The sequence below is a fragment of the Nothobranchius furzeri genome, chromosome 5 (assembly GCF_043380555.1).
Source record: "Nothobranchius furzeri strain GRZ-AD chromosome 5, NfurGRZ-RIMD1, whole genome shotgun sequence".
Classification (NCBI taxonomy): Eukaryota; Metazoa; Chordata; class Actinopteri; order Cyprinodontiformes; family Nothobranchiidae; genus Nothobranchius; species Nothobranchius furzeri.
This window is the reverse complement of record NC_091745.1, coordinates 41757675-41771045: the sequence shown is the minus strand read 5'-3', so window position 1 is coordinate 41771045 and position 13371 is coordinate 41757675. Positions and strand designations below refer to the sequence as shown.

At 37.4% G+C, this 13371-nt stretch overlaps 1 protein-coding gene across 2 annotated transcripts in view; it reads left to right on the top strand.

Annotated features, from left to right (window-relative positions):
* Positions 1 to 13371, top strand: part of sntb1 (syntrophin, basic 1) — a 49719-nt gene that overhangs the window by 16055 nt on the left and 20293 nt on the right. For both annotated transcript variants that reach the window (XM_015949075.3, XM_015949074.3), the window contains exon 2: positions 8320 to 8563. In XM_015949075.3, coding sequence (XP_015804561.1) covers positions 8320 to 8563 — 244 coding nt within the window. The remainder of the gene's footprint in view (positions 1 to 8319; positions 8564 to 13371) is intronic.

Genomic DNA, 13371 nt, shown 5'->3' with positions numbered 1-13371 from the left:
CGTTTGTTCAGCAATGTCAGATTTGTATTTATTAATGTGCAGTCCTTTTTTATTCAGATTTCCACTTTACTTTGCTGATGTCTTCTTCCACCCGTATTGTACTAATGCTGTCTGCCTACCTCGGCACCTTATCCCTTTCTGATTTGATAGCATATGACTCCCCCCCCCCCCCCCACACACACACACACACCCCCACCCACCCCCACCCCCCCGTGGGATCAATAAAGTGTTCCCATTGGGATAAACTTCTCTCCTAATAATAACCAGGTTAATTATCCGATCAGAATCAAACAACTATTCCCTACAAAGTTAGAATATAGTCGGAGGCAATGTCTTCTGGCAGTAATTTGAAATAAATTTCTCCCAAAAGCATGACGAACTTTAGCGTACCTGTTGAGCAGCGACAGAGGCGTCTGTGGGGAGCCCAACCTTTATCTTCGAAAAGAGTCCTAAAAAGACTGGTCTTACTTCTCACTTCGGAGGCCTTTCTCTTCTTATTGTAGACTTTGAAGACTTTTTTTTTCTCTTGGGACTCGGCCATTTTCAAAAGAGCCTGGTGAGAATGGCGAGGTGGAAGGAACGGGTGAAGGAGTGTCGCTCTACACAGAAACAGAATGCCCTGGAAGTGAAACCTAACCCAGGAACGAGCACACACGACAACGTCCTTGTGTGAAAGCCTCACCAGAATGATGACAGTTATGTGGGCCAATGGTTCAGATGATCCACCCGGAAGAAAAACATTCTCCACTATACCTTTTTAAACCACACCACTTCATATTAGTCTATTTAGATGCATTAAATGAAACTAAATGTTAAAAGTAAGATGTAGCACATTAGAGCTGTAAAAACAAAGTGTGTGTTTGGACATATTCTGATCAATTTCACTGCTGCCACCATATTTAGTGTGACAGAAATAATAGGAGAGACGAGAAGACCCAGATTATTGATTTCTTACTAATTTATTACGGTGAGATGTCAAGCGGAACATCCCAGGGTAGAGACGCTTCCTCAAAGCTGTGAGAGTGTTTATCCGCATCCAGAGGGCTGATTCAGACCCAGAGACCATACTCCTAACATCGTCACCATTTCTTTAACGTCTCATCACATCGTGGACATGTCTGGTTAAAAATGAACCTTTGTCTTACTGAAGACGACTGCTGTGTATTTTCTTGCCCCTCTTTTATTTTGCTCTATTTTAAACACAAAGGAGTGAGTGTATCTGAGGTCTTTCGGGAGTTTGTCTGCAGTCGTACATTTTCAGTGTTGGCTCTTGACAAGCAAACCAGACACTCTTGTTATCACTTGATCCCATCAGATTTTGTATCAGTTAGGTGACTTATGTCGTACATTACATCAAATCTATCAGCCGTATTTTTAAACTCGGCCCTCTGGGGACGTTTGTGACATCACCCCGTCTGTGTTATGAGTCAGCCTGCCGTCTCTGCTTTACAAGCTGCCAGTCAGGCTTGGGTTTTACCCAGAATAGGTCACATGCTGCATTACAAATGGCATCAGCCATATGCCAATTATCCAGGATCTTCCAATTAAGCTTCTCAGCCGCACCACGTTAGCCAGAACACCTATTTCATCTCTGCCTCTCCATTTGTGTGCCCTGTCTTCTCTTGTTTACTTCCCTCACAACACTCGGAAATGAAGGATTTTAAATAGTTATCAAGCCTCCAGTGAATCACAGTTTGAATTTTACATGTAAAGCTTTCCGTTTCCCTGCTTGGAGAGCTTCCCAGGTTTGACCGCTAGCGCCTGATCAGAAGATACAAACAAAACTTTTATGTTTCTGTGGCTAAATTGTCCACAAATCTGCCTCAGTATTGCTGCAGAAACTATATGGCAAAAATAATCAATTGCATTTGGGATTCTTTCATGTTCTATTTGTTGCTTTTAATGTTTTATTGCATTACAAAAAGAAGATTCACTCAGCTGGGGCTTTCTTGTAGAGTACGTTTTGATCTCAGTGGGATTTTCTGGTCAAATAAAGGTATAATAAATAAATAAACTGTAACTAATTAGCTGAAAGATAAAAAGACGCCAGCGGGTGTTTGGGCTTTTTGGCGTGTTTACATGTGCTGCCTTCATTTCACACTGTCTGCAGATGAAGCCCACTCTGCCAGCTCATTGTAACAAGAAGACAGTCATCTTTTTGCAGAGCCTGCAGTTGTCTCTGCAACAAACATGAACCGCTTTCGTTGCACACTTTTAATCATAACTTACAAATTTGTCCATATTTCTAGTGCTCTTTTCTCTTTAGTCAGAAGTGGAGAGGCAGACAGGCAATGTGGTGAGAGAGGACGCTAGCACGATAACAAGTGCCATATAAACCAGTTCCAATAATAAATAAATGAAAGAGTACGATGCAAGTATGAAAGAGATTCATGGTTGCAGACTTTTCTGCAACTTGAGAATAGACAAAATATCCATTTTTTTCAATAATACACACGCTCCAGTGTCTGCACCGGCGTTGAGATCAAAATACAAGCAGAAATCTTTCATTAGGACCGATTTACTGCACTACCTTTTAATGCACTGTGATGATTTTAAAGAGCCTCATACAGGAGAAGATTGAAGCCTCTGGAATAAAAATAATTTCTGAGTTTTTTCTCAGAATTCTGGCTTTAATAATTCAGAGAGAAAAGTCAGAATTCTCTTTCTTTTCATTTTCTTTTTGTTTTGAGTGGCCCTGATCCTCTTCCGTAGCCCCAGCTGTTCAGTGATTTAGCAGCATCTATTTTAGCAGGGAGCTTTAACATCAGTGGTGTCGCCACATCCTTCCTTTAACTCTTCAACTGGTTCACAGCTTGTGTGGGAAATGAGAACAAACCACAGCTTAAGAAAACCAACGTGTTTTAAGTTTTTTTTAATAATGATATTAATTACAGTAATGTGGATTAATATGTTTTCTAATTTGACAAATTATGACAATGCTTTGTTGTTGTTTACTGATTTTGTTGTAGAATCAGGTTGGAATCACTAATCTAGTTTAGTGGTAAGCTAAGTTTCAACTTGAAATATTGATTTTTTAAATTATGAGTTTTATTGTTATTATTTTTATAAAGACAGCTACTGAGTTCATAACAAAATCTTTGTTTCCTCTGGATTTTAACCTTTGGTGTGGCTGCATATGAGGGAGTGTGCTCACGTGTACGATGCTTGTGCTAGCATGAAATAGTGCTTAGGGATGGGGAGTTCACCTCTCTCTCTCTCTCTCTCTCTCTCTCTCTCTCTCTCTCTCTCTCTCTCACACACACACACATATGTATGTATGTATGTATATGTATGTATGTATATATATATATATATATATATATATATATATATATATATATATATATATATAAAGGTACAGTAAATGAAAAACACTTTGCTAAAATTAACATTATCTTCACTTTTAAATGCTAGCTAGAAGTGAACAAAGTCATAAACGTAACATTTCAGAATTAGGGGCAGACATTTATATTGCTCAGCCAATATATTAGGCAGTTTTTTTTTACTTCGTTAGTAAAGGCAATTAAAAGTCAGGCGCATCCATGGGCAGCCTGGTGCTGCAGTTATTTTATGTACATTTAGGTATTTGAAAACACCTGTTTATTAATTATTTAAAAAAATCTTATTGTCAACTGATATATTGTTATTTTTAGGGCTGCACGATATTAGGAAAACCTGTGAAATGTGATAACAGTGATTAATATTACGATGATGATATTACTTGCGATAAATAAAAACTTAACTCACGAACAAAAATAATCAAAAACAAAGAAACAAAAACTGACAAAAATTCATAAAAATGAGAAAAGCAAAAGAAAAGAAAAGGCAATCAGTGGATCTCGTGAAAAGCTGAATCGGCAGAAAGAGCAGAACCAAGCTAACTCAAGTGTTTGCTAACTATCAAAATTAAGTGCCGTCCGTCTAACCTATGACAACCGACCCAACTGGCCGACAGGATGAAGAGCTCTATTTGATTTGTTAAAAAAAAACATCATGCTTCCCTTCGATTGACAGAATGCATTATGTGTAGCAAACATTTGAGCTGACTATTCATTACGATATTTATCTGTTCTTTGCGATATGCATATTGCACATGCTGATATTGCGATAACGATATATTTGTGATATATTGTGCAGCCCTAATTATTTTTGCTGTTTTGTGGATTTAAAACTTTGTATATTTATTTATTTGTTTATTTAGTTAATTTTGGTTAAGTGTTGGATTTTAATACCGTGCAGTGCGCAGAAAAAGATTCAGGAGGTTTTTAAATTCAGTGTTCAAAAACTGATTGGGTTCAAAAGTGTTGTGCATCTTATGTAGTTTTTAGTGACATCTTAGCATTCAAATATGGCGGAAAACGTCTCGATACCCTCTATGAAAATCAACCCCAACATTTTTTACCAAATATCGGCTTTTGTCTGACCGTAATTTCTTTGGTAAAAATGGCAAATATCCTGTATTTGATATAGCAACTTCTAGAATCCTGTAACCCCCCCAATCATCATCATCATCATCATCATTGTCATCCACCCATTCACACCCTGGCGGTCTGTGTTGGGAAAGTTTGTTTAAAAACGAACTAGTTCAAAGTTCAGTTCATACATGTTAAAATGAACTAGTTCATTTCTTAGTTCATAATTTAAAAACATTTTTGAACTAAGTTCACTGTTCCAAAAACAAACTAGTTCATAATCCTTTTTTGCTCATATATATATATATATATATATATATATATATATATATATATATATATATATAACTTATGAAATTATTTTCCAATAGTTGGCACCCGTTCAGTCCACACTCATACCCAGCTGCAGTTTTTACCCTACTGTATATTCTCAATAACATGAGGAAAACATTTGAACGGTTTTTGTAATGGGAAATTATTAAACAATCTTAGGAAGCAGGCTGAGGTAGCAAACTCAAAGTGCAATATTAAAAGTGCAAAACATTAAAAACTGTATAGTCTTTCAGTTAAGTCCTGTTTCAGTTTTTCTGATTGAACCTTGTATTAAGACATTCACTGAAAGAATCAGTGAATTGGGCGATCACATAAAGAACAAAACCTTGCTCTTGTGTGGAGACTTTAATATTAATATAGAGCTGCCTGCTGGACAGAAAACAAATGATTTCATCAATTCTATGTACAGTTTAGGATTATTTCCGTTAATCACCAAACCAACCAGGATCACAGCACATAGTGCTACTATAATTGATAATATATTTACAAATAAAAAAGATGATGTATTGAGGAGTGGGGTATTGATGGCTGATATTAGTGATCATCTGCCTGTCTTTGCAGTACTGAAAAATAAACAATTGATAAAGCAAGAAACCTCGTTAAATTACAAACGAGATAGATCATTTAGAGCATGGGACGCGCTAAAGAAGGATCTTGAAATGCAGAATTGGGAGGAAGTATATGTAAGGGATGTCAACACTGCATATAAGTCCTTCATGGAAAAATTGATGAAATTATATAATAATAACTGTAAATTATTCAAAAGTAGTGGTAAAAGGGTAGATCAACCATGGATGACTAAAGGAATAAGAAATGCATGTGCAAAAAAAAAACCAGCTGTATAGGAATTTTTTAAAATCACAGACAAGAGTAACAGAAGACCGATATAAAAAATATAAAAACAAATTAATAGCAATAATTAGGAAAAGGAAAAAAGATTATTATGGTGAATTATTGGAAAAGAATAAGGCCAATACAAAGGCTACATGGGGAATAATAAATAGTGTGACGAACAGAAATAAAACTACATCTAAGGTACCAAATTACTTTGTCAAGGACAATGTAGACATTTATGATGTAAAAGAAATCTCTAATGAATTCAATGATTTTTTTGTAAATGTAGGGAGGAGTTTGATGGGTCATGACACTTTAATTGAAGACAATTTGAATACAGTAGTAAATAATGTCAGTAGTATTTTCCTTGGCAAAGTAGAAAAGGAGGAAATACGAGAAATTGTAAAAAACTGTGGAAATAAGCGATCAACTGATTGTGAGGATTTGGACATGATGACTGTAAAGACCATAATAGAATATGTTATTGATCCTTTTACTTATATATGTAATTTGTCACTTTCTACTGGAGTCTTCCCTGATGCTATGAAAATAGCAAAAGTGGTTCCACTGTTGAAGAATGGTGATAAACATAATTTCACAAATTATAGGCCAGTGTCACTACTTCCACAGTTTTCCAAAATACTAGAAAAAGTCTTTGCATCACGGTTGGATAAATTTATTGAAAAAAATATGATCTTACATAATGAACAGTATGGATTCAGGACCCAACATTCAACAACAATGGCAATAATGGATTTAACAGAGAAAATATCTGAAGCAATAGACAATAGAGAATACTTTATTAGTGTTTTTATTGACTTAAAGAAAGCTTTTGATGTTATCGATCATTCAAGGTTACTGCAAAAATTATATCAGTATGGAATACGAGGGGTTGCTCATCAATGGGTCAGAAGTTATTTAGATAACAGAAAGCAATATGTTCAGATAAATGGCATTACATCAGAGCTACGAAATATTGCTTATGGAGTGCCACAAGGGTCGGTCCTTGGACCAAAATTGTTCAACCTGTATATCAATGATTTGGTAAATGTGTCTGACAAACTAGGTTCTGTTTTGTTTGCAGATGATACAACACTGTTTTATTCAGGGTCTGATATAAATGAAGTAACTCATGTGATAAATATTGAACTGATAAAAGTTAAAAACTGGTTTGATATAAATAAATTAACACTTAATCTTAAAAAAACTAATTTCATTCTATTTAATGACAAAGAAAATATAGACGTAATATTAAAAATAGATAACATGGAAATTCAAAGGGTAAAAGAAATCAAATTTTTGGGAGTAATGATTGATGAAGCTCTAAGCTGGAAATCACACATAGGCTATATAAAAGGTAAAGTGGCCAAAGCCATTGCAATATTATATAGCGTAAAGTTTTTACTAAATAGTGAAGGATTGTTTTTACTATACAATGCACTAATTCTGCCATACTTAAATTACTGTGTAGAAATTTGGGGAACTGCATATAGAACGTATACACAACCTTTGTTTGTTTTGCAGAAAAAAGCAATGAGAATTATAGACAACACTCATAGTACAGCTCCATCTAATCCATTATTTATAAAATATAAAGTAATTAAATTTCATGATTTGGTCAACTGGAGAATATTGCATATAATGTATAAAGCAAATAAAGGTACATTGCCAAAGAATATTCAGCATATATTTGAAAAGAGAGATAGCATTTATTCGTTGAAGGGATTTGAAATCTTCAAAAAACCTAAATTTAGAACAAGAATGAAGGAAATGAGTATATCTGTGAATGGTGTGAAGTTGTGGAATTGCCTGGACAGAGAATGGAAAGAGTCAAGAACTCTAAAAGTGTTCAGTCTACACATTAAATCACGTGTGTTGAGTGGATATGACAACGGACAATTGATGTGGACATAATAATTAACAAATGTGAACAGTTACGGGACTGAAAGAACTGGTGAGGGACTGCACAAATATAAATTGATATTTAAGTTTAAAAAGGGGGTAGAAATAATAAGATTTTTCTTCTATCTGCTCCCTTTCATTCAAATATATATTGTGTTTTCATGAATATTGTTTAGTGTCTGTTGTGTTATTTTTTATTGAATGAAATAAAGATAATTAAAAATAAAAATAAAAATAAAAATAAAAAAACCTTGAGTCCTCCAGTAGACGCCGCACCAAGCGCTACAGCCCATGTTTGGCCGCATTTGCGGTGTTCTACTTTTTATAAACTCTATGGTTAACAGGATGTTTTAGCTAGGCTTTAGCTCCGGAAAAGCTCCTTGGAGATCTGGAGCTAGAACGACGAAAGAACGAGTTCATAAACCCGTTCACGCACGCCAGGACGAACACGCTCACTTTTACGTTCATCAGGCAAAATACAAACGAGTTCAGTTCACGTTCACAAAAAAAAAAGAACAAATTCATGAACGATCGTTCAATGAACGCATTCAGGCAGAACACTGCTGGTGGTGATGAGCTACGATGTAGCCACAGCTGCCCTGGGGGGTGCTGACAGAGGCGGGTCTGCCGTACATTGGTGCCACCGGTCCCTCCGACCACCACCAGCAGGCAAGGCGGATTAAGTGTTTTGCCCAAGGTCACAACAGCAGCCTTCTCTCATCAGCATTAGAAAAGACCAATAGCAGTGGAACTCTATTCAGAATATTATTTACATGTTGAATTCTCATTGTTTTTACTGCTGGTGAAACAAAAAATCTGTTTCTCTCTTTGTCTCCAGTGAAATACATGCGTGAGGCTACACCTTACGTCAGAAAGGGCTCTCCCGTGTCAGAGATCAGCTGGGAGACTCCTCCTCCTGAGTCTCCCCGTCCCAGCAGCCCTACCATCACCTCCCCCTTCTCATCCGACTCTCCCAGCTCTCCTACCCTTCCCTCCCTGTCACTGAACAGTGACAGGAGGTACATACCGTTGAAGATGTGTTATGCAACACGAGCCATGACCAAACCTGATCCGGAGAACAGGTAGGTGGAAACTCACAATGTTAAACACACGAGCCACACTCCTGGATGTGACATCCCTCAGGATTTTCATCCTCCTGTTAATAAAGATGATGTTGAATCAGTTTAGCCTTTAAAACGATGAAACGGGCTGGTGAGATTCAGAGGAAGCACAGGAAACTTGTGTTTTAAATCTAGAAATGTGAAATGTGTAGGTCAAATCATGCTGGATGTCCTGATTAACCCAACATGAATAAGATTAATACTTTAGATGTGTGTTTGGGTTCTGAACATAGGTCAGGTCAATGGGCCAATCTAACACTAACCCATCGCCGTTCAGTTTTCATAAAAGCACTTTTCTTTACTCGTCAGTCTTGTGACTATGAATCCTGTTATTCTAATGAAGTATGCCAATCAAGGATACAACCATAACTGTAGACACATTAAATTATTTAGTCAAACCACTCAGAAATAAAAACAATGACTAACTCACCTTGCATCATTGACAGAATAGAGCCAATTCAAACAAAGCCTTTCTTTTTACAAGAGTCCAATGAAAATAGTTAGTCCACAACATGTCCTACATCAACAAACATTCAAAATGAACTTCAAATGCCTCTCTTTTACCCATAATCTCAATTAGCATCGTCATATTTGCATCAGATTTTGGGGCTACATCAGTGGTTCCCAATCTGGGATCTGTGGACCCCCAAGGAGATCCCCACAACATTCCAAAAGCTCCCAACATTTAGTCTGTACTAAGGTTGTGAGGTTACCAATATGATATTTGTAAAAAAAATAATAATAATATAGCATTAATATAATATCAGCAGCATTTCTAATTAGGGATGCAACAACACTGGTATCGGTATTGGGCCGATACCAGTGTCGGTATCTGTAAAAGTTAACCGACACCGATGCAGTTGCCTGAAAGTGGCTTTGCTGAAACTTGTCATTTCTGTCACAACTTCTATTAATATATTTTATTTTTTATCTACCTCACAGTCTTTTCCTGTTGAAAGCAGAGAAGAAAATAAAACCTGTATTCCAATTCATTGCATTTTTTTTTGTGTTAAAAGTATCAGTATAGGTTTTGGTGAGTACTCAGATCCAAGTATCGGTATCGTATCGGTTTAGGGAGAAAAAAAAGTGGTATTGATGCATCCCTACTTCTAATAGTATAATCACAAGTCAGAGTCAAAACTCTGCATATCAGCATAAAGCGTGCAACTAAGCATTTTTAATGTGTGTATGTAGGTAGGCGTTGGGGGTCCTGGCTTGTCTTGGACACAGGTAAGGGGGTTCTTGTGGGAAAAGGTTGGAAACAACTGATCTACATAATTCACATATACAGTACCTGATCTAACAGTGGAAGTGTCACACCCTCTGCTGAGGCAAAAGCCTCAACCATTGGCCGATAGGCAGCAAATACTGCCCCCCATTCTCGCGTGGAGCTCAAACCAATCATCGCCCAGTACATGGTTGATTGATGCATCAAATAGTCAATAAAATTTCTAAAACAACGATGTCAAGCATGAGTGAAATTATCAGAAAACATCTTGATGAATGCTCGGAAGGATTTTAGATACAAACCAACTTTAGTCTTGACCCAAACCACAAGACGATGGACGCTCTGCAGCCCTTTAGTGACTGATTCTCTACAGCTCAAACCCAGAAAGGACTCTGAACTCCACTCGTGGCTTTTACATAATCTCCTGCTTTCAGTCAGAATTATTCATTCATTTCTTTTGACTAAAATCACCTAACAGCGTTTTCTTTTTCAACCTTTGAAATTGTATAACCAACAACGTTTCAAAATTGTTGGGGATTCAGTTTGTTGAAGGCAATCCAACAGATTCCTACTGTTCCACGGAACAGAGATCTGCTGAAAACTGTTGCAATAAAACTGTAATGTCCCATGATGCATTTTAATGTTAGGGGATGTTTTAGCTCTGAAGTGAATCTTTTTACTTTCCTTCATACCAAAAAGGTGAAAATGCAATAAACCCCTTGTGTGGGTTTAAGTCAGAGTGGGATGATTTTATCATGGGAATCTAATCAGAACGGATAGTCTTTGCTCTTGTTTGTCACTCCTCCTCTGCTCTTTAATATCTGCCCCCAGGTCTACAATTTCCATCTGTCTTAAAGTGTATTCGCTCAGTCTTTCTAAACCCATTTTTCCTTTTGGAAAGGCATTAGAAGTAGCGCTCAGACAGTTCTCAGTGGGGGTGGAGTGTTAGGAGGTGTCATTAAGCTAATGGTTTGGTAATTTGACTGGCTCGGTCAAACAGCGTGGGGTTACACATGAGTGATTTACTACCACTTCTTCCTCTTTCACTCGGTCCGTGTTCTCCAGTTCAGTTTGTTTCTTTTCTGTGTGTGAGACTTTCTCCTAGTTAGTTTCATTTTCAATCTTTAGTTTTTATTTAGCTACTGTTCCCTCCCATCATCGGCTCTCCTGGGGAAAATGAGATATTCTGTCCTTTGGCCACTTTCCATTTCTTTTCTTTTTCCTACCACAACTGGTTTATTTGAGACTCCTACTATTTTCACATCAGTGCTGAATCTCTGAAATGAAAAAGGGAGACAAGAGGACAGGGCTGTAACAAAGACAGGACACAGGTGGGAAAAACCAGCATAATTATGGAAGTGAACCAGTCTGGGAAGTAAAACGAGACAAAAAACCTAATAGGAATCATCTCACTCTGTCATTACTCTGTTTTCACTTGATCACATCCTGTTACAGGAGAAAATCTCCCACTGCGAAGGGCGAAGTGAGCCGCCATCACGCGGAAAGTCGCTGTTGTTCATCGATGTGGGAAAGAAAACAAAATGCACAGCTGCTTTCAGCAAAATTTAAAATTCAAGATTAGAGTTTGGGACCTCATAATTATCGGAAACAGCCTTGTTTTTCATAATTATTCAAAAATATAGTGAAGCTATTTTTGAGGGTGTGTGTGTGTGTGTGGTGGAGGTGGGGGCAATTAGTTGGCTGAAATACATAATTATTGCATTTTAAGCTATGTTTTTATTTTTATTTTAGAATTATGAAAAAAATAAATTATTTGGCTTCTCTGGTGCATGAAAAGGATTATCGCGATTTTCCCACAGTTTTACACAACAATCCTTCCTCCCAAGTCCCAGCTGTTCTTTAAAAGATTCTTCCTGAAGATATTAGACATCTTTTTTTTTTTTTTTTTTTTTTTTTTTTGAGAGGGAGAGAATGAATTTAGCTCTGCTCCCTGTGGCTTTGAGGCTGTAAAGCAGGGGTGCCCAATCCTGGTCCCGTCGGACCGGTGTCCAGCACGTTTTTGTTTTAACCCTACTTCAACACATCTGATTTCAATCAGCAGGTGATTTACAGGCTTCTGCAGAGCCTGATGAGCTGCTGAACCACCGAATCAGGCGTGTTGGAGCAAAGAAACCAGTAAAACATGCTGGCCCCCCAGGATTGGGCACCCCTGCGGTAAGACTGGTTTTGATGACATGAACCCATCCCTGACCTGACGCAGAATGTCTGCTGGAATTGCATTAATTTTATTTTAGAGGTTTCATCCTAATAAACACAATTACACTTGAAACTGAATCACAGGTGGATGAAACCTTCACATAAACAATGAGCAACGCATTGAACCACGAGCACTTCAGAGTTGAACATTGACTTTGTTGCACATAACTTTAACTTTATGGGTGAGTTATACAAGAAGTTAAGGCCAATATCTCACTGGAGCGCTGAGGTTATGCTGCACACAGATAACTGTTTAGTAGACGCATAAAGCTTTAGAGAAGATTTGCACACACAGATAAAAACCTTGGTGAAAATGACCTCTAGCAGGTTTTATATGTTATATTCTTATTTCACAGCCAGGACAATAAATACTCAGTGAATGTTTAAATGGTAAAACACCCAAGTTGGACTGTTATCAGCTGTACTTATTCCATAAACAGAGACTCACATTTAGACAGGAGAGCTGGACGATATCTCAGACTCTTAATGTCCCCAGATGATTAGCTGGAGTTAGAGATTGCAGATCAAGGCTGTTTCCTTATTTGGATTTCAAGCATCAAATTGTTTAGGAGGCTTTATGTTAAGTGACAGAAATGTCTGGCAGGATTTTCTGGCTCTCTCTAAGGGGTTTCTCTTCCATTTCACCAGATGTTGTTTAAACCACGTTTAAGCCTGAGAGGAAACGCAGAAGAGCGGGAACACATACGGAGATGAAACGAGCTGATAAAAGACAAAGGGAAAGGAAGAGTTGAACTGTGGAGTAAAGACTCAACTCGTAAAAATTCTACTTTTGTTTTTGTGTGTAAGAATCTGGCGACAGCACTTTATGGTAAAAATAGAAACAGTGGTTTCCATCTTTAATGCAGAAGGTCAGTTTGGATTAGAATAAGCCTCCAGGGAAGACTTGAATGACCATTTTACTATTGCTCATAGTGAATTAGTCGGTGAAGATAGAAATGCCTTTTTGCATTTTTGTGTCAGTCCGATGCACCACGGCCGTCGTAGCTGATCTGCATTAGCAAACACACAAAAATGGCTTCTTCCTAGTAAATTTTACAGATATTCAGCCCACATCACTCACGTTAGTCGCTGAGAGTGAAATGCTAACAGATTCCAGAGAGATTGTTCAGTATTTCATGGGTGCAGACAAAATGCTCAATTGAAGATTCAACCAGAATAACGGTGATGCTGTTTTATCCTCAACAAAAGATTATCTTAGATTTAAACTCTGTTGTGAAAGGCGCTATAAAGGTGCGATGCTTTCCTTGAAGGAATGCCAGGCCTCTTAGTTATTTTAGTCAACAAATCTGGAGGGACAGATTTG